General features: G+C 49.3%; 2 protein-coding genes across 2 annotated transcripts in view; one reads left to right on the top strand and one right to left on the bottom strand.

Moving 5' to 3' along the window:
• Positions 1-11,888, top strand: part of ILF2 (interleukin enhancer binding factor 2) — a 29,959-nt gene extending 18,071 nt beyond the window's left edge. The window contains exons 3-12 of the mRNA XM_048509922.1: positions 1,282-1,385; positions 1,472-1,537; positions 2,109-2,225; positions 3,597-3,675; positions 4,514-4,601; positions 5,578-5,639; positions 6,646-6,760; positions 8,750-8,840; positions 10,749-10,917; positions 11,741-11,888. Coding sequence (XP_048365879.1) covers positions 1,328-1,385; positions 1,472-1,537; positions 2,109-2,225; positions 3,597-3,675; positions 4,514-4,601; positions 5,578-5,639; positions 6,646-6,760; positions 8,750-8,840; positions 10,749-10,909 — 837 coding nt within the window. The 5' untranslated portion in view covers positions 1,282-1,327 and the 3' untranslated portion in view covers positions 10,910-10,917; positions 11,741-11,888. The remainder of the gene's footprint in view (positions 1-1,281; positions 1,386-1,471; positions 1,538-2,108; positions 2,226-3,596; positions 3,676-4,513; positions 4,602-5,577; positions 5,640-6,645; positions 6,761-8,749; positions 8,841-10,748; positions 10,918-11,740) is intronic.
• Positions 11,889-15,643: 3,755 nt separating this feature from the next.
• On the bottom strand, positions 15,644-19,793 carry SNAPIN (SNAP associated protein). The gene is made up of 4 exons (XM_048510157.1): positions 19,426-19,793; positions 18,504-18,550; positions 16,843-16,961; positions 15,644-16,089 (listed from the first exon to the last, which is right to left on the bottom strand). Exons 1-4 carry the CDS (start codon positions 19,566-19,568, stop codon positions 15,985-15,987), a joined length of 414 nt encoding a protein of 137 aa, XP_048366114.1. The 5' UTR covers positions 19,569-19,793; the 3' UTR covers positions 15,644-15,984.
• Positions 19,794-20,164: the final 371 nt, after the last annotated feature.

Below are 20,164 nucleotides of genomic sequence, written 5' to 3'. Positions count from 1 at the left end.
GGCACCTGGTGGGCCACTGCGAGTAGCAGAGAGCTGGACTAGATGGACTCTGGCCTGATCCAGCTGGCTTGTTCTTATGTTCACTCCCACACACGCCAGCTGGGTGACCTTGGGCTAGTCACAGCTTCTCGGAGCTCTCTCAGCCGCACCCACCTCACAGGGTGTTTGTTGTGAGGAGGGAAGGGCAAGGAGATTGTAAGCCCCTTTGAGTCTCCAGCAGGAGAGAAAGGAGGGATATAAATCCAAACTCTTCTTCTTCTTCTTATTTCTCTGACAAAGTTCTTAAAGATACAGCATAAGTCTTGGACAAAGCTTCAGTTCAATATAGTCCATATTCCAATTCTGTAGGTTCTATACGCGCGAGACGTTTTTATGTAGAACCTATAGAATTGGAATATGGACTATATGGAACTGAAGCTTTGTTTCTGAACAAAGAATTGAATGGATCAAGTGATTATTTATGTTTAGTTATAAGGGTTGGAAGACTTATGCTGTATCTAAGAACTTTGTCAGAGAAATAAGGAACTGTAAATACAAATAGACGTGTTAAGTTGTTTAGTTATATGTAAGAACATAAGAACAAGCCAGCTGGATCAGACCAGTCCATCTAGTCCAGTTCTCTGCTACTCGCAGTGGCCCACCAGGTGCCTTTGGGAGCTCACATGCAGGATGTGAAAGCAATGGCCTTCTGCGGCTGTTGCTCCCAAGCACCTGGACTGTTAAGGCATTTGCAATCTCAGATCAAAGAGGATCAAGATTGGTAGCCATAAATCGACTTCTCCTCCATAAATGTAAGATTAATATATAAGATTGGACACAGCCAGAGTGCAATGTGTGTATTTTTAATTTATTTGCACTCTGCTTTGAGCATCCACATGAGGTCCTGAGGTGCAAGCATGTGACAGGAAGTAACACCAGTCCTGTGACCTTTGCTCAAAATGAATCCTCTGGGGCACCCTGTTTCCATTTGCCTGTAGACAAGTAGCCAATCCTTACAAAAGCAGCAGCAGACACCCCCCCCCCCCCCCCCCCCGAAAAGACCGTAGTGCTTTGGGGTCTCATGATCCAGCTTGCAGATCATGGATCAAAGACTACAACAGTACATGTCAGCACCCTGGATTGCTCTGTGATGGCCGAGAACCCAGACTTCAGAGCGCCCCAAGCACAGTCCTCTGGGACCCGCAAGATAAGTGGCTCTGTCTGCCAAGCCCAGCTGTGCAATAAAGGTGGGAGAGAAAACCCAGCCCTCCCCAAATCCCTGCGTCTTCTTCCTCCTTGCCAGCAAATTGAAGAGGTGCGCCAAGTGGGGTCCTACAAGAAAGGCACCATGATGACTGGGCACAACGTGGCCGATCTGGTGGTGATCCTGAAAATCTTGCCCACACGTGAGTGCGCTCGTACCGTGCTGGGGCGATGGGTTGGCGGGGTGGCCAAGCATGGAAGGTTTCTGACCTTTCCCTTCTTTCTCCAGTTGAAGCTGTCGCTGCCTTGGGAAACAAAGTTGTGGAGAGCCTACGAGCACAAGACCCTGCTGAAGGTCGGTACAGGATGCTCTGAAGTTGTGCGTGCGTGGTTTCTTTCTCTCCCTCCCCTCTCCCGGTGACAAGTGTGTTGATAATTGGGTCTGGTCCGTTTGTTTGGAACAAGCAAGTTTGGTGACATGGTTAAAAGCAGGTGGATTCTAATCTGGAGAACCGTGTTTTATTCCCCACTCCTCCACCTGAGCGGCTGAGGCTTAACTGAGGAACCAGATGTGCTTTTGCACTTCTACATTCCTGCTGGGTGACCTTGGGCTAGTCCCAAGTCTTTGGAGCGCTCTCAGCTCCACCTGCCTCACAAGGTGTCTGTTGTGGGGAGAGGAAGGGAAAGGAGCTTGCAAGCCTGTCCCCTCCCTCAATAATTTTAGCAAACAAGTTAAATAAAGGAAGGCCCCTTCCCCCAATCATATGAGAAACTTATCTTCCTCACGTAGAAGTTGCTTCCTAAGTATTCAGCTTAGTCCCGAGACCCTTGAGCAGTGTGGACAATCAGAGACTGAAAGGACTCTGCTTCCCAAGTATTAGATTCTGTGGTGCCTCCGTAAATGATGTGCTTTTGATCCCCTGCAGTCCTGACGATGCTCACCAACGAGACCGGCTTTGAAATCAGCTCCGCCGATGCGACAGTGAAGATCCTTATCACAACCGTGCCACCCAACCTCCGCAAGCTGGATCCGGAGCTACACTGTAAGGAAATCCTTGTACTTCGCTTCTTGGAAAAGGGATGGGGGTGGGTGGGGTGGGAATAGCTTGCCGTAACATTTTTAAAGTTGGATTGAAATGATTTTAGGTTTGGATGGCCTCAAACTGAGTGCCGAATAGGAGAGAGGAAGAGGAAGTGTCCATAAAAGGCAGGAAAGAAAGCCCAGCCCTCCACAAACCCCTGCGTCTTCTTCCTCCTTGCCAGCCCCCCTCCTCTTTACCCCCCATGGGCCCAATACCATCCGGACCCATTATTTTTCATTAGGAGGGCTTTGTAAGGGATCCGTGGGACGATGTTCTAAGATGATTGTTGTTTTAAACTATATGTATGTTTTTAGTTGATGTTTTATTTGTACACCGCCCTGAGCCCTTTGGGGATAGGGCAGTATATTAAATTCAATAATGATAATAATTATAATAATAATGATGATGATGATAATAATAAAAGGAGAGCTGAATTTGGGTTTTGTGAGGAGTGACTGTTGGGAGGAAGAAAAAAAAGAGCAATTATAAAAGGGGGTAGAGACAGAGAGTTGGTGTTCTGTGTGTGAAAGATCTGAGACAGAGAAGCTCTGCTGAACACAGAGCTCTGTGTGAGATTGAGAGCTCCGTGTGGAAAAGAGATCTGTTATATCTGTGAGGAATTTTGGCTGTGTTGTTTTTTCAGAGTTAGAATGTCAAATCTCTCCCTGAGGGAAAATCTGTCAGAAAAGCATAGAAGCTGTGTGAGGGTGACATAGTTTCATTATAAGAGTGGAAAGGATCAGTGTGACTTTATGCTGACTGGAAGTTATATAAAGTAGTTGGTGCCCGAGTTATATTTTATTTTGACCTTTGAAAATAATTTGCTTGGAACCTTGAAGATTACCTGCCCGCTATAAATAAAATTTTATTTTGTTTCAATGACATATTGGAACTCCCCCCCCTGATTTTCCTTAGTACCACGAAAGCCATCCATTTGCCTTTCCTCTCGTACACGCTACCAAGAAAAGAATAAAATAAAAGGATAAATAAAAGGGGTTTTTTTGGAATTATATTCCTGGTGGCAGCCTACAAAATTAGACAGAGAAGGAGAGAGGGGGGCACGTCAGATTTGGTGGCAGCATACCAAATAAAGGAAGAGACAGAGAAGACAGTGAAATATAGCTGGGGGGAAACGCCACACTTGCTCTTACAGCAAGAGCTCTGTTGGGGCTGTGGAAGAGAAAAGCCCACCGATTGAAGGTTCCTGCCATTTTCACTGCATCGAGGGTTAAACCCTCTCAGCCCCAGTATTGTAGTCAGGAGATGGTGCTTCTCAATTGTGATTTGCACTGAACTTCCTTTCCTGTTTTTTTTGTCTCTCTCTCCCCCAAGTGGATATCAAAGTGTTGCAAAGCGCCCTGGCGGCCATCCGGCACGCCCGTTGGTTTGAGGAAAACGCCTCTCAGTCCACGTAAGTCTTGCCACCCTTACACAACCGAGGGGAGCTCGTTTATCTTTTGCAGAGGGGAAGGGGGGAAATCTAGAAGGTTACAGGCTATGCTTCCAGCTTTTTTCTGCAGCGGTAAAGGGCATGATTGATTTTTCAAGAACCTGCGCTGTGTTGGCCTTTTCTTTTGCTCCGGTTCTAATACTAAGCTTGTGTGAGGCCCTACAAATGCTCACCGCTCCGGAGATTTACCATCGCTTAAAGACTAGATTATTCGATCAAGAACATCAATTTCACCTGAGCAAAGCGCAAAGCTCTTGCTCTCCAATATTCTTTGGGATTATCCCTCAGAAATCTAGCCCTGCTATATACCTGGAACAACTTGTTAATTACAATTGCAGATGGGTCATGACTAGAGCAAGGTGTAACTCTTTTCCGTCAGTACATCTTCAAGGTCGCTTCTCTAATATTCCACAAAGCGAGCGTCGCTGTCGATTCTGTCCTGATACAACTGATTCACTTTCTCATATTCTGCTTCACTGTTCAAAATACAACGACATCAGAACTGATTTGAGAGCTGTATTACCAACAGGATTTATGCTCCTTTCTGAGAAGATAAAAATGGCTAAGCTTCTAAATAACTCTCATGTTGAAATCTCTGAAGCTGTTGCTATGTTTTTACTCTGTGTACTGCAAGTTGTGCAATAATGCTCTTCTTATTGTATTTGGAATTCTTGACACACACCGGTTTTATGCCTAATAAAGGTTTCGGATTTGGATTTTGCCAAGTTTGTGTACATTGTAGGGATTTGCACACCTGTGAGACGTAGCCCACTGAAAGTTCTCTGCCTTCTTTTGCCAGGGTGAAAGTCCTGATCCGTCTGCTGAAGGACCTTAGGATGCGGTTCCCAGGCTTTGAACCTCTCACACCCTGGATCCTTGACCTGCTGGTATGTCCAGGGGCTGTGGGCGAGGGTGTCTGTTTTTGCTCCCTTTCGCTGCACATTCCCACGAGGCTTCCTCAACCAGTCCTCCAGAGCACGTGGCTGAGGAAGCACGGAGGTGTGAAGCCAGAGGCTGAATTCTGCTTCTCTCCCTTCTGAAGAGCCCCGTGGTGTAAGAGCGCTCAGCTGCAATGCCGCAGTCGAAGCTCTGCTCCCGGCCTGAGTTCGTTCCTGAATCAGTTTCAGGTAGCAGGTTCAAGGCTGATTCAGCCGTCCTGCCGAGATTAGTAAAACGAGTACCCAGCCTTGTTGGGAGTAAAGTGTAGATGACTGCTGGGGAAAGCAAAGGCAAACCACCTCGTAGACATACTACAGCAGTGGTGGTGAACCTTTGGCACTCCAGATGTTATGGACTACAATTCCCATCAACCCCTGCCAGCATGGCCAATTGTCAGGGGCTGATGGGAATTGTAGTCCATAACAGCTGGAGTGCCAAAGGTTCACCACCACGGTACTACAGCAGTGGCGTGGTGGTTAACAGCAGGTGCATTCTAATCTGGAGGAACCGGGTTTGATTCCCAGCTGGGTGACCTTGGGCTAGTCACAGCTTCTCGGAGCTCTCTCAGCCCCACCCACCTCACAGGGTGTTTGTTGTGAGGGGGGAAGGGCAAGGAGATTGTAAGCCCCTTTGAGTCTCCTTACAGGAGAGAAAGGGGGGGGATATAAATCCAAACTCTTCTTCTACATCTGTGATGTAATGTCATCCTATGTGGGTCAATAATCACTTTTACCTTTTACCATTCTGAATCCTCATAAATGTGGGTGTGTATTTCAGTAAAGAATATAATAAATATGAAGAGAATAAAGATGGGGTAGGGGAAGATTTGGAGACTTAGAAGTGTCAGACTGAGTTGCTAATCTGGGATGGCGGGTGAAGGAAGAGAATGAGAGGATGCTCTGACAATCTGCGTTCTGGCTCTAGGGACACTACGCTGTGATGAACAACCCAACTCGGCAGCCCCTGGCTCTCAACGTTGCATACAGGTATGGTTTTAACGAACATGCCATTACCTATCTCTTCCCCCCTGATGGCCATGAGAACTGAAAGGGAGATCTTGCATGAAGTTCTAAACGGAGAACCACTTTGCTACCCAGTCTGACCTAGTTTCCAGCCAACATGCTGGAGCTGTTGTTTCCAGGAATGCTTGCTGTCCTCCTGTGGCTACTGTGTGTGTGTTTGTGTGTGTGTGTGTTGTGTGATTTGTATCAGCCTCTGTTGCCCATATTCCTATGGAAATCTAGACTTGGCTTGGGAACCAATGGTACACAGCTGTGCAAACTGTAGCTTGATATTCCTCCGTTGGTGACCTCTGTTTCCAGCCTTCCTCCCCCCATTTCTCCATTCTCAGCTTCTTATGCATCCATATCCCAATGCCAGTATTGTGCCACTGGGCCCCCAGAAGTTGGAGGCTGGGTGGAACAGCTTGTGGTGTAGTGGTTAAGAGCAGGTGGAGTCTAATCTGGAGCACTGGGTTTGATTCCCCACTCCTCCACCTGAGTGGCAGAGGCTTATCTGGTGAACCAGATGTGTTTTTGCACTCCTACATTCCTGCTGGGTGACCTTGGGCTAGTCACAGTTCTCTGAACTCTCTCAGCCCCACCTACTTCACAAGGTGTCTCTTGTGGTGAGAGGAGGGGAAAGGAGCTTGTAAGCCACCTTGAGTTTCCTTATAGGAGAGAAAGGTGGGGGTATAAATCCAAATTCTTCTTCTCTGTGACCCCCATAGAGGGGAATCCGTAAACCTTGATTCCACATTACTTATGATATGACACTTGGAAGTCATCTGATTCAGCAGAGTGTTGAGCTCTGTCTTGGTGGTGGAGTTTGCACAACCCTGGTCGTTCGAGCAACTGTTAGTGCCCTTAGGGCTCCCTCCTTGTTTTTAAGTGCCCTTGAACAAAGCCCGCTCATTTTCTCACCATGTGACATCAGCTGTGTAATGATCTGCACAGTGCCTCTCTGATGCTGACTCTGTTGCTTAACCGGCAGGCGTTGCCTACAGATCCTGGCCGCGGGGCTCTTCCTGCCTGGCTCTGTTGGCATCACGGACCCCTGCGAGAGTGGGAACTTCCGAGTCCACACGGTCATGACCCTGGAACAGCAGGTAACCCCGATCCCATTACTTCATTTCTCAAGATACAAGTAGGGACTCCTCAGATCTCGCCACCCCCGCAAACCTACCACACGGTCTTAGGCCCGCTGCTGTTCTTTCACCCCTGATCCTCCTCTTAGATCTGCAGCATCAGCTAATTCCAGTGTATTTCAAGGCTGCCGTTCAAAAGTGCCATTGAGTTGCAGCCGTTTGGCGGTGGCCCTGTAGAGCTTCCAGGGCGCGAGACAGAGGTGGTTTGCCATTGACTGACTCTACACAGCGATCCTGGATTTCTGGTGGCCTCCCGCTCAAATACTGACCAGAGCCTACCCTGCTTAACTTGTGAGAGCTGACAGGGTCGGGTTAGCCTGGCAAAAATTGCTGAGCCAATGACCACAATAATTGTATAAATGTCTTAGGAGGTTAAGAGCTTGTGTAGGAGGTTAAGAGCTTGTGTATCTAATCTGGAGGAACCGGGTTTGATTCCCAGCTCTGCCGCCTGAGCTGTGGAGGCTTATCTGGGGAATTCAGATTAGCCTGTACACTCCCACACACGCCAGTTGGGTGACCTTGGGCTAGTCACAGCTTTTTGGAGCTCTCTCAGCCCCACCTACCTCACAGGGTGTTTGTTGTGAGGGGGGAAGGGCAAGGAGACTGTAAGCCCCTTTGAGTCTCCTACAGGAGAGAAAGGGGGGATATAAATCCAAACTCCTCCTCCTCCTCCTCTTCTTCTTCCTCCTCCTCCTCCTCTTCTTCTTTTACTCTGATATTGCGAGACGTGGTACACTTTCACAGGGCCTGTAAGGTGGAGCTGTTCCACCCGGATTATGGTTGAGGCAGCAACAGTATCTATCTAGCGCATAGGTGTCAAACTCACGGCCCTCCAGATGTTATGGACTACAGTTCCCATCACCCCCTGCCGACAATGTGCTGGCAGGGGATGATGGGAACTGTAGTCCATAACATCTGGAGGGGCGCGACTTTGACACTTATGATTAGTGGTTCTCCCTTTCTCCCTTCTTCCTTTCTGCCTTTCCTTCCTTTCTCTTTCCATCCCCTTTAAAGTTCAGTGTTGAATGATGGTTTTATGGAGTATCATTTAACTGTTATTAACCCTATTGGAAACTAATGATGCTGAGTCTTAGATGAGAATGTTCCACCTTGAGCTCACAGGGAGAAGAGTGGTCTGTAAGCCGATGAAGCGGGTGCAGAGGAGGGCAGTGGGGCTGATCAGGGGCTGGAGACCCAAGTCCTACAAGGAAAGGCTGAAGGAATGTTCAGTCCAGAGAAGAGGAGGTTGAGAGGGAGACATGATTGCTCTCTGTTTGAAAGGCTGTCACTCAAGGCTTTAAAAGGGGCTCGGACAGATTTATGGAGGAGAAGTCGATCTATGGCTCCCAATCCTGATCCTCCTCGGTCTGAGATTGCAAAGGCCTTAGCAGACCAGGTGCTCGGGAGCAGCAGCAGCAGGCCACTGCTTTCACATCCTGCAGGTGAACTCCCAAAGGCACCTCGTGGGCCACTGCGAGTAGCAGAGTGCTGGACTAGATGGACTCTGGTCTGATCCAGCAGGCTCGTTCTTATGTTCTTAAGGGAGGGCAGGGAGCTGTTCGTGTCGGCACACGAGAGAACCCACAATCGTGGGTTTCAATTAAGTTTCTCTAGTCCTTATGTCTAAGAAGCGCCCTTCTGAACAAGCACAAAATTGTGTGTTTGGGGTCTGCAAGGTTTTTCTTACCTATGTTGGTGATGCACTCCAGTGTACAAAAACAGCAGGTACAACTGGTGTGTTTCACAGAACCTGAAAGGCAAATGTGTGTCTCTGATTGTCTTAATATGCACTCAGCTGTATCTTTGCCTTTTGGCTGCTCACCAGAGTCAATGACTGGGTCAGAATTATGCTGGGCCACAACCCGAGAAGCCTTGAAATATCCCTTGGAAGGCTGCGGGCGTGAATGATGCTAATGACCAACATATTTCCTCTTCTTCCCATCCCCACAGGACATGGTTTGCTACACAGCTCAGACCCTGGTCCGCATTCTCTCTCACGGGGGCTACAGGAAGATCCTTGGGCAGGAAGGAGACGCCAGCTGTAAGTAGGAATGGTGGACAAGGGGGTGGGAGGAAGCCTCGCTAGCACACTGGAGGCGGGGCCTGTTTTTAATGGCTGCATTTTTTCTAGGTTGGGTAAGGAGGAGGTTGGAAAAACATAGTTAAGGGTGCATAAAGCGATTGGACTTTCCAGCCCTCAGTCCACCAGAGTTGTAAAATCTGGCTCACCCTTGTGAGTAAGCCTTGCCAACCTATCCAAGACTTCAGGGGTTTGCGTGCCCTTGCAAAACAAATTTGTGGGGAAGACCCCTGGTGAAGGAGGGGCCAAAAAGGCCAATTCAGGGACCCTCCCCACAATACTAGAACCAGGGGGCATGCATTGAAAATGCTGGGGAGAAGAATTAGGACTAATACAAGGAAACACTTCTTCATGCAACGTGTGATTGGTGTTTGGAATATGCTGCCACAGGAGGTGGTGATGGCCACTCACCTGGATAGCTTTAAAAGGTGCTTGGACAGATGTATGGAGGAGAAGTCGATTTATGGCTACCAATCTTGATCCTCTTTGATCTGAGATTGCAAATGCCTTAACAGGCCAGGTGCTCGGGAGCAGCAGCCGCCGCAGAAGGCCATTGCTTTCACATCCTGCATGTGAGCTCCCAAAGGCACCTGGTGGGCCACTGCGAGTAGCAGAGAGCTGGACTAGATGGACTCTGGTCTGATCCAGCTGGCTTGTTCTTACATTCTTTTCCTTCTGACTGTCGTAGGTAACCATGGTGTTTAGTTTTTGTGTGTGTGTTTAATATGCTATGTACTCTTACAAGCTGCTTTATGAGTATCCACTACCAAAATGTGTTGGGAGCGTGCTATCAAGTCACAGCTGACTTATGGCAACCCCGTAACCCCGTAGGGTTTTCAAGGCAAGAGACTTAACGGGCCTTGCCGTTGCCTGCCTCTGCATAGCAACTCTGGTATTCCTTTGTGGGTTCCCATCCAAAAACTAACCAGGATGGATCCTGCTTCGTTTCTGAGAGCTGCTAGCCCAGGCCATCCAGGTCTGGACAGTATGTGAGTGTGTGCATGTGTGTGTGTTTGAGCCTCAAGGCAGGAGGTGGTTTGCCATTGCTTGCCTCTGCGTGAACAGAGTTCACAGAGCCCTGTGACTGGTCCAAGGTCATCCAACTCGTTTCATATGTAGGAGTGGGGAATCAAAGTGTCGCTTTTAACCATTACCCTAAATCAGTGATGGCGAACCTTTTCGAGACCGAGTGCCCAAACTGCAACCCAAAACCCACTTATTTATCGCAAAGTGCCAACACGGCAATTTAACCTGAATACTGAGGTTTTAGTTTAGAATATACAGTTGGCTCCGAAGCGTGCGTTACTCGGGAGTAAGCTTGGTGGTAGTCGGTGGCTTTGCTTTGAAGCAACTGTGCGACGCTTCAAACGGGTGAATCACGACCCTAGGAGGGTTTACTCAGAAGCAAACCCCATTGCCAGCAACCGAGCTTACTCTCAGGTAAAGGATCACACTTTCGTTCTTCCCATGAAAATCAGTAGGGTTTAACAGCACTTAACAGGGTCACCTACACTGCTTCCCCAAAACTAGGTCTCAGGTTTAATGCTAATAATCTCCCTGAATAATTACACTATTATCACATGACAAACTCTGTGCACGCATGCCCACAGAGAGGGCTCTGAGTGCCACCTCTGGCACCCGTGCCATAGGTTCGCCACCACTGCCCTAAATAAAAAAATATATTCAGCCCTTGTTGTAGATCTGGGGTTGGTCTCGAGATACGTCCTAAAGGGGGTGCTCCCAACCCATGGTACTTTTCTTCATCCGGAGCGCATGTACAAGTTACGAAGTGTCAGCATGGGATCTTGTACTCCCCATTCTACCTCATCCCCACAGGTTCCCGTAGCAATCTCTTGTTTTGCCTTGCAGACCTGGCCACCGAAATGTCCACCTGGGATGGGGTGATCGTGACCCCCTCTGAGAAGGCCTATGAGAAACCACCAGAGAAGAAGGAGGGCGAGGAAGAGGAGGAGAATCAGGAAGAAACCGCGGCTGGGGAGGAAGAAGAGAGCATGGAGACCCAGGAGTGACTTTCCAGGTAGGATCCTGGAGGCAGGGATCTCTTAAAGGCCTCTGACGTTGCGGGGTTTGCTTTTCCCGCCAGCTTGGTAATATTGCTCGTTCCCTTACTTGGCATTTCTCAGGCCAGTAATTCCCAACCAGGGTTCCCTGGTACCCTGGGGTACCATGAGCTCGTCCCAGGGGTACCATGACAATGCTACCACTGTCCCACCCCCCCGAATCAAAATGATTTTGAAGGGGGGTTTGTAGCCTCATGGGATCCCTTTAAACAACATTGAAGAACAGCATTGTTGTATTTGCCTAAATTCGGTGTGGATTGGAGGGGTAGATTTAAAGGGAGCTGTCCCTTTAAATCCCCCAGTCCATGCCCAATTTAGGCAAACAAACAACGCCCGTCAACGCTGCTTTCCCTCCCCTCCCCTTGCTTGCCACTCCCCCCACCTACAGGCCAAAAACGGGGAAAAAAACCTTAAAAATGCAAAAAAGTAAATCAAATGAAATTCAAGGGTACCCTGAGATATGAAGAGCGAGGTCAAGGGTACCGCGACATCGAAACATTGGGAAACACTATCTCAGGCTCTGGCTGGCCTGCTCATCCCTTGCTCCCCAGGTTCTCCTTTTCCCTAAATCTTTGTCCCCCAGAACTGAAAGCCAGGGCTACAGATCCCCCTGTAGCAGTTGCAAATGGCCGGGGCTGTTCCTAATTCAGGCCTGTCCAGTTTAGGATAGCAGAGGGCTGGTGTTGCCCTGTCAGCTTCAGCAAAGGCTGTGCCCACTGAGGTGGGAACGGAGCGGGGACAGAGAAGCGGGTTCAAAGGCTGTCTGCATTTGTCTTGCAGTTCGGGTTCTTCTCGCCTATCACGGACGGCCGAACCAGTTTGAAGCCGGAATGCAGGACCAAGCCAGTGTCCTTCCCACGTCTTGTTTTAATTGTGTTGTTTTTATATCTCTTTGCCATTAAAAAAAAAAGTTTCCCCCTCCTTTTAAGTGCTGCTTGTCTGACTCTTTGTGGCTCACTGAAGCCGTTGCCAGTTTCCCGATTAATCCAACAGCCTCCTCGACAAGGGTCAAAAGTCGTCCCAGAAAGCATCTGTATTGAAAAGCAAGATATTCACATTTTAAAAAACAGCAGTTAGCAATTGGACATTGCTTAGCAGCTGCCATCTAGCGATCGCAGGCTTCTGCTCCACCTGATTGACGCACTGTGTTGTAATTGCAGGTACTATGCTGCTGGAAAAAGACCTCGAGCAGCAGAACTAACCTGTATCAGGGTGGTTCTGTGGGAGGGTAGGAGGAACTCACCTTGTTCCATACCTGTCCCTTTGGGCTGCTTTGTCACCCTCTGTCTAGACCAGTGGAGCAGCAGTGGCGTGGGAGGTTAAGAGCTCGTGTATCTAATCTGGAGGAACCGGGTTTGATTCTCCGCTCTGCCACCAGAGCTGTGGAGGCTTATCTGGGGAATTCAGATTAGCCTGTACGCTCCCACACACGCCAGCTGGGTGACCTTGGGCTAGTCACAGCTTCTCGGAGCTCTCTCAGCCACCCACCTCACAGGGTGTTTGTTGTGGGGTGGAGGGGAAGGAAATTGTTAGCCCCTTTGAGACTCCTTATAGGAGAAAAAGGGGGAGTATAAATCCAAACTCTTCTTCTTCTTCCATGCATGTCCCTTTGGGCTGCTTTGTGAAGACTACATCTGCTAGTAGGTCTTTCCTAATGACTTTGCATAATGTTCTGCTTTTATTTATTAGTCTTGATAGACCGCCCAACCCCTGAAGGGCTCTGGGCGGTGTACAATGAGACATAAAACAAATACAATATGAGATCTCATAAATACAATATAGAAATAAAACATTAAAATTCATTAAAATACATTATAGCAGCAATTCCAAAAATTACAGATAAAAATACATGCACAGATGCATGCACAGATGGCGCCCAAACACAGGAAAGGTCCATGTTAGGGGGACAGATTCTTCTAGACCAGTGGTGGCGAACCTACGGCACTCCAGATGTTCATGGACTATTGGCCGTGCTGGCAGGGGCTGATGGGAATTGTAGTCCATGAACATCCAGAGTGCCATAGGATCGCGACCACTGGTCTAGACAGAGGGTGACTACAGCACTACTTAAAGGTTTAATTCCTGTACTGTGCATGTAATAGGGAAGGGCTGTGGCTCAGAGCTGGAACATGCAAAAGGTCCCAGTCCTTAGCATGAGATGCTGGAGCGACTAAGCGACCCTGGAGAGCTGGGGTGAATCTGAGTGGGGACTGTGGCTCAGGGGTAGAGCCTTTACATTGCATGCAGAAGGTTTGCTCCTCGGCATCTCCAGCGAGAAGGATCAGATGGCAGGTAATGGGGCACACCTCAGCTTGAGATCTTGGGGAGCGACTGCCAATTTCATAGAATCATAAGAGTTGGAAGAGACCCCAAGGGCCATCCGGTCCACCGCCCTCGCAGTGCAGGAACACGCAATCAAAGCCGCCATATGTTCACCCAGCCTCTTTAAAAACCTCCAAAGGAGACTCCACCACACTCCGAGGTTGTGCATGTCACTGTGAAACAGCCCTGACGGTCAGAAAGTTTTTCCTGATGTTTAGGTGGAATCTCTCTCCCTTCACCTCGAACCCATGACTCCTGGTCCTAGTCTCTGGAGCAGCAGAAAACAAGCTTGCTTCCTCTTCGACATGGCATCCCTTCAAATATCTTAACATGGTTATCATGTCACCTCTTAACCTTCTCTTCCCCAAACTAAATGTACCCAGCTCCCTAAATCTCTCCTTGTAGCGTATGGATTCCAGCCCTTTTGGTTTGTTTTGGTCCAGCTCTCTAACCAGGTCATTTTGAATTCTGACACTGTCCACTGGGGTATTAGCTACCCCTCCTATTTTGGTGTCATGTGCAAATTTGATTAGCATGCACTCTCTTGAGTAGACCTCTCTGGCCTTGATGGACCAACTCCCTGATTCATTATTAAGGCAGCTTTATGTGTTTATATATGATTGTACCTCTGTACGCAAGGTAACACCTGCAGATTCTCACTGGAGAGCCAGTGTGATGTGGTTAAGAGTGGTGGACTCTAATCTGGAGAACCTGGTTTGATTCCCCGTTCCTCCACATGAAGCCTGCTGGCTGACTTTGGGCCAGTCACAGTTCTCCGAACTTTCTTGACCCCATATGCCTCACCAGGTGTGTGCGTGTGTGATTGCAAGCTGCTTTGTGGCTCCTTGACAGTAAAGAAAAACAGGGCATATAAACCTGCTCTTCTTCCCCCCACAAGTTAGGTTCTGTACTGACCAGGCATCAAGAAGCTTAGCATCTGTCAGGTCTGAAGTCAATAAACGGACTCTGGTTGTGCACTCAGTAGCCTTTATTGGATCCAGCTAGTACCCAGCTTTAGCAAAGCCAGTTCTGCTGGAGGGCGGTCAAACTGTTACATTTATCCCATCAGAGTTCCCGCCACAAAACCCCCTCCCAGTTTCCCATGGAATGTGAGAATGGTGCAGCGGAAAGAAACGATGTTTGGAAGTCGAGCAACTCAGTGAAATAATGGTGTCCAGCTACCTCCCGCCTTCCTCTGTTGAGGCGGCACCAGGGTTGCCTCTAGTTTCTCTACAGTTGCAAGCATCAAAGGAAAAGGAAAACACAGGAAAGGCCTATTAACATATTAAAAGTGAATACGATTTCCCCTTTTCTCCGGCCAGGTGTGAGTCTTTGCACTTTGCTTAAGTCCTTAATGTCAGGTTGCATCCAGATAGCATCCTGTGCTTAGGACCAGTGAGGACTAACGTATTATTGGTCGTGGATCTACTTTTTCACGGTTCCTGTAAAAATAACACAGAACACCACGTACACCACGTAAGAGAGGTGCAAATCCTAATAGAAATGAGAAAACTGTTCACTAGTTCCATACCTTAGAACCAGGGGGCATACACTGAAAATGCTGGGGGAAGAATTAGGACTAATAAAAGGAAACATTTCTTCATGCAATGTGTGACTGGTGTTTGGAATATGCTACCACAGGAGGTGGTGATGGCCGCTAACCTGGATAGCTTTAAAAGGGGCTTGGACAGTTTTATGGAAGAGAAGTCGATGTGTGGCTCCCAATCTTGATCCAAGATTGCAAAGGCCTTAGCAGACCAAGTGCTCAGGAGCAGCAACAGCAGCAGAAGGCCACTGCTTTCACATCCTGCATGTGAGCTCCCAAAGGCATTCGGTGGGCCACCGCGAGTAGCAGAGAGCTGGACTAGATGGACTCTGGTCTGATCCAGCAGGCTCTTTCTTATGTTCTTAATACATATTTGACTGAGTTTATTTTAGTTTTATTCTCTGCCTATGTCCTTTCTACCATTATGAATTCAACAAGTAAGAATCCCATCTCTCCCATCAAGACTCCAGACCCCATTGCTCACGGTGGAGCCCAGCCACAGCAGGGGCTTGTCTGGTGAACCAGATGTGTTTCCGCACTCCTACATTCCTGCTGGATGACCTTGGGCCAGTCGCGGTTTTCTCAGAACTCTCAGCCCCACCTACCTCACAAAGTGCCTGTTGTGGGGAGAGGAAGGAAAAGGAGCTCGTAAGCCACCTTGAGTCTCCTTGCAGGAGAGAAAGGTGGGGTATAAATCCCAATTCTTCTATATAGATACTCGGCAGAAGCTAGAATCAAGCTAACGGCTGGGTCTCTTGAGGCAGCGAAGTGGAAAGCCCTGTGGTTAGCCGTGAAGAAAAGAACATTGGTTCTGGCAGGGTTTAGCAGTAATTTATTATTGCGCAAGCATCAAGCACTTCTCTTGAGGCAGTCCAAAGCCTTAATTGCACCACTCGATACTGTCGTGCAGCTTGTGAAAAAGTGCTACTAACGCTGCCTCTCCAACATGCGAGAGGATTGGGGCTCGGAGTGAACCCGTTTTGTCAGTGCATGTGTGTGTGGATTCTTGGCCCGGTGTCACCTCCATGTGAAACCCCAACTTCACCTGCTCCGGTCTGCTCTCAACTTGGTTAGCACCTGTGAGTAAGAAGCCACGGTCCCCAAGACAGCAACCGGCGCCTCGCCGTTAGTTAGAAGCAGTGCCCATGTTTGGTCCTCACTTGCTGGGCGAACCCTGCGGGTAGCTTCCAGTCGCTTCGAGCATCGCCTTCCTGCGGGCAGTCTCCTTGGCCACGCTGTGGTTGAGCCTCCTCAGGCGTTCCTGCACAGAGATCAGCAGAAATCGATTTCACAAACTGGTCGTGGGCAGTTAGGAAACTAAAAGTCTCAAGGCGTGAAAAGTGCCGTCAAGTTGCAGCTGGCTTGTGGCCAACGTTTCAGGATTTTCCGAGCAAGAGAGCGTGCCAAAGCAGCTTTCCCAATCCAAGTACTAACTATGGCTGACCTTGCATAGTTTTCGAGATTGGGCTCGTCCGGGCCACGCAGGTTAATTTATTTCTGAGGGCAATAAGGAAGGTAGCAAAGAAGTGTTGGGGCTGGCACTCTTTTCAGCCTGAAGACTACAGCTGCTTTTAAGGGCTCTTATGTTGACAGTGGAAAGAAGAAGAGTTTGGATTTATATCCCCCATTTCTCTCCTGCAGGAGACTCAAAGGGGCTTACAATCTCCTTGCCCTTCCCCCCTCACAACAAACACCCTGTGAGGTAGGTGGGGCTGAGAGAGCTCAGAAGAACTTTGACTAGCCCAAGGTCACCCAACTGGCGGGTGTGGGAGTGTACAGGCTAATCTGAATTCCCCAGATAAGCCTCCACAGCTCAAGTGGCAGAGCAGGGAATCAAACCCGGTTCCTCCAGATTAGATACATGAGCTCTTAACCTCCTACGCCACTGAAGCAGATCCTATCCCTTAGCCCTTCGTTGCTCTTAACTGGCCCTCACCCCTCAAGCTATCCCGAAAAATAGTTAAAGAAGCTGGAAGACCAACGACGACTCCCGTTGTTCAGACTGGTCACTCACCTGGGCGTTCTGCAAGATATTGTTAACCAGGACAACTCTCCGGCGGGCGTTGAGCAATTTCTTGACGTAAGGGTCCAGGTCCAGAGCTACTTTTTGGTCCTCGTTGATCCGGCAGAGCTCTGAGTATGGGACAAAAAAACCAAAACGGTTGGCTCCGCTTGCTCCTGGGGCTGAGGGCTGGACCATTTCAATGCCCGCCCATGAACTTTGCATACCACAGGTTTTTTGTTTTTTTTCCAATAAGTCTTTATTGGCATACAGAACATACAATATAAATACAACTAAAATTACTAGATAAAACTTCACACTGGATCATAAGTTCAGTTCGCAAACCTCAGCCAGAAACTTTGCCACTGCGAGACAGCAGTCAAGGTCATTACAGTTTAAGAGCATATTTACTTTATCAAGCTGTCAGGGTTTTCATAGAGTCAATGATTTGTAATAATAAGCTGGATCTTGGATTCTGGTAAAGTGGGCAGTGGAGGAGAATGTGCACAATGGAATCCAACTGCCCTGGACTGCAGGGGCAAAGCCTCTTATCGTTTGGTAGACCCTTGAGTCTTCCTCTGTGGAGCGGGGATGGCATAATGTTACATCTAGCCAGCATGTAGGCTCTTCTATATGTAGGGTTGGCACATACCACAGGTAAAGCCAAGGATCCAGCAACAGAGGAATGAATGGGATTTAGTAACTCAAAAGTGCTTCCCTGTTCAAAAGCGGCCCTGCAAGCTAGGGGGTGGGATTGATCCGGCTGCTTATATTCCTGGCAGTTTACTACGAGTGTGCTTGCAGAAGACGGTAAGACTGTAACAGGTACAGGTGGGCAACACTTCACAGCAGTAACTTGACAGTAAGCTGCTGCTGTTAAGGTTCAGTGGGAGAGGATACCTGTCCCGTTTGGAGTGGTTCAATTATTATTTCTCTGAATACAGTGATCCTCCTGAGCAGAAGCATAATTTATGCTTCCAGCTCGACATCACCCTCACACCATTTGCCCAGAAGACAACTGACGCTTGAAGGTGAGTCAGGCAATCAGTCCATCAACGTCAGTATTGTCCGCTCAAATTGGCAGCGGTTCTCCAAGGTCAGTCGGAGGGACTCTTTTTTTTTGTGTCACCTCCTTCCCGGTCCTTTTAACTTGAGATGCCAGGAACTGAGCCTGCGACCTTCTGTGTGCCAAGCAGGTTCTTCTAATGGGTAGCAGCTTCTACTCTGCCTGCGTGGCCAATACAAAATTCGATCCTCATGGGAGTTCTTGCAAATTCTAGTACAGGCAAGGCCCATAAAGAAGGAGCAGCAGTGGCGTAGGAGGTTAAGAGCTCGTGTATCTAATCTGGAGGAACCGGGTTTGATTCCCAGCTCTGCCGCTTGAGCTGTGGAGGCTTATCTGGGGAATTCAGATTAGCCTGTACACTCCCACACACGCCAGCTGGGTGACCTTGGGCTAGTCACAGCTCTACAGAGCTCTCAGCCCCACCTACCTCACAGGGTGTTTGTTGTGAGGGGGGAAGGGCAAGGAGATTGTAAGCCCCTTTGAGTCTCCTACTGGAGGGAAAGGGGGGATATAAATCCAAACTCTTCTTCTTCTACTACCCAGGTAGAAAGAGGAAGTAAGAATGCTCTTGACAAACCTCCCACAAAGCCTCCCTCCTTGCACTTACCTGTGGCAAGACTGTCAATATGTTCTCGCAGCTCCACTTGACTCTCCCTGCCAGAGGGGAACGGGGGGAGGGAAGAGAAAGAAGACACACAGTTATTGTAGTAGCCGACAAAAAAGATCTACTAGCTATCGGCTGCCATAAAAATCCTAAATATGTCAAATAAGACTTCCGCTCTGAGCATGTGCATTTAAAAATGGGGGGGGGGGGGGGGAAGAGAACATTATCAGGTATCAAGGGGATGCTAAACACATCGTCGTCCCTCCTGAAGAGGGACATTTGTTCTGTAGCCTCTCATTCCCATCCCCGCTTCAATTTCCAGATGTTTCTGCCTAGCATGAAGCTGTTAGAGGTCTTACGGGCCATGAAGAATGTCAAAAAGCTTTACTGCCAGGAAAGGGTGGGAGGCGGGGTCCCTGCCTGCCATGCAGCCGTTAAAGACACAGCAAAGGCAAATGTTGAGAGCCAGTTTGGCGTGCAGAAAGCGGGGGGGGGGGGGGGTTCATAATCCTCCACCCTGCCCTGAAGTGATTGAGCAGCTTTCTCTCAGCCCTGTCTACCTCAAAGGGGTGTTGTGTGAGGACTAAGCCTAAAGGAGAACTATCCTGGTCCTGACACCGTGCAGCCCTGCACTCCTTGGAGGAAAGGTGGGGTGCAAACCGATGCATGTTAGATAGCGAGCATTGAAACAAAACTCTCAGTTATCCAGAGAGGTTGCGCAATGCTCAACCTGGTGGATTCCTGCCTGTATGATACCCATCAATTTAAGCTAGCGTGAGAGGGTTGGTGAAAATCCACCGCTGATGGGACGACACCAAGGCGCGTCCCCACGTGAGGCAGAAGCTCCCCGGGCGCGGTTCCCGCCTGCGCCATAGCTCAACCGTGGCTCCGCTACCCCTGACGGGCTCCCGCCTGCTCGGCTCACCTGACCGCATGGACGTGCGTGTCCAGCTGCCGCACAGCCGGGCGCAGGAACTCGAGGAGCCCTTCGGCGAAGAGGTCTCTGGCCGCGGGGCCCACCGGGCTCCCTGGACCCGAAGGGGCAGCAAGTCCGGCCGCTGCCGCCATCGCTGTGCCTGCCGGGCCGCGCGCCGCAAAGCCTGCCGGGAGGACTCTGCTCAAGGCCCCGCAAGAGCCGGAGAGCGAAAGCTCACGGGACAGCCGCGGCAAGGCGATAGAGTAGGGCCGGAATGACTCGCTCGCAGCTTGGACTTCCGGCGGCGGTGCTGGAAGACCGCCTTTTCCTCTTTCCGGGGTCGCTCTGGACTCGGCTCGTTCTCTATGGTGAAACCCCCGCACGTTTCGGAATCGGATGTTGAGAGAGGGAAGCCCGTCGCAAGACCGGAAGTTCCGATGACGGCTGTGATGCGGCGCTCTCGTCTTTTTGTTTCTCTATGGTGAAGGACGGCCAAAGCCGGAAGCCGTTGTTGCACTCGGGTAGCTGGGAAATGTAGTCCTTTATCAGTACCAGCTCGTGAGGTTTAAAAGAATTATTTAACAGTTTTTTTTTTAATTAAGGCCAACTGATTGGCTGCCTGCTGGCAGACTTTATACGGTTGCCAGCTTTAGGTCGGGGGAATTCCTGGAGATTTGGGGATGGAGACTAGAGAGGGTGGATTTTGGGTGGGAAGACCCTAGTGCAGCACAAGGCCGCAGAGGCCACT

Source organism: Sphaerodactylus townsendi, linkage group LG01 (assembly GCF_021028975.2).
Source record: "Sphaerodactylus townsendi isolate TG3544 linkage group LG01, MPM_Stown_v2.3, whole genome shotgun sequence".
Lineage (NCBI taxonomy): Eukaryota > Metazoa > Chordata > Lepidosauria > Squamata > Sphaerodactylidae > Sphaerodactylus > Sphaerodactylus townsendi.
Note: the sequence above shows the minus strand (reverse complement) of the source record. Positions and strands in the feature narration are given on the sequence as shown.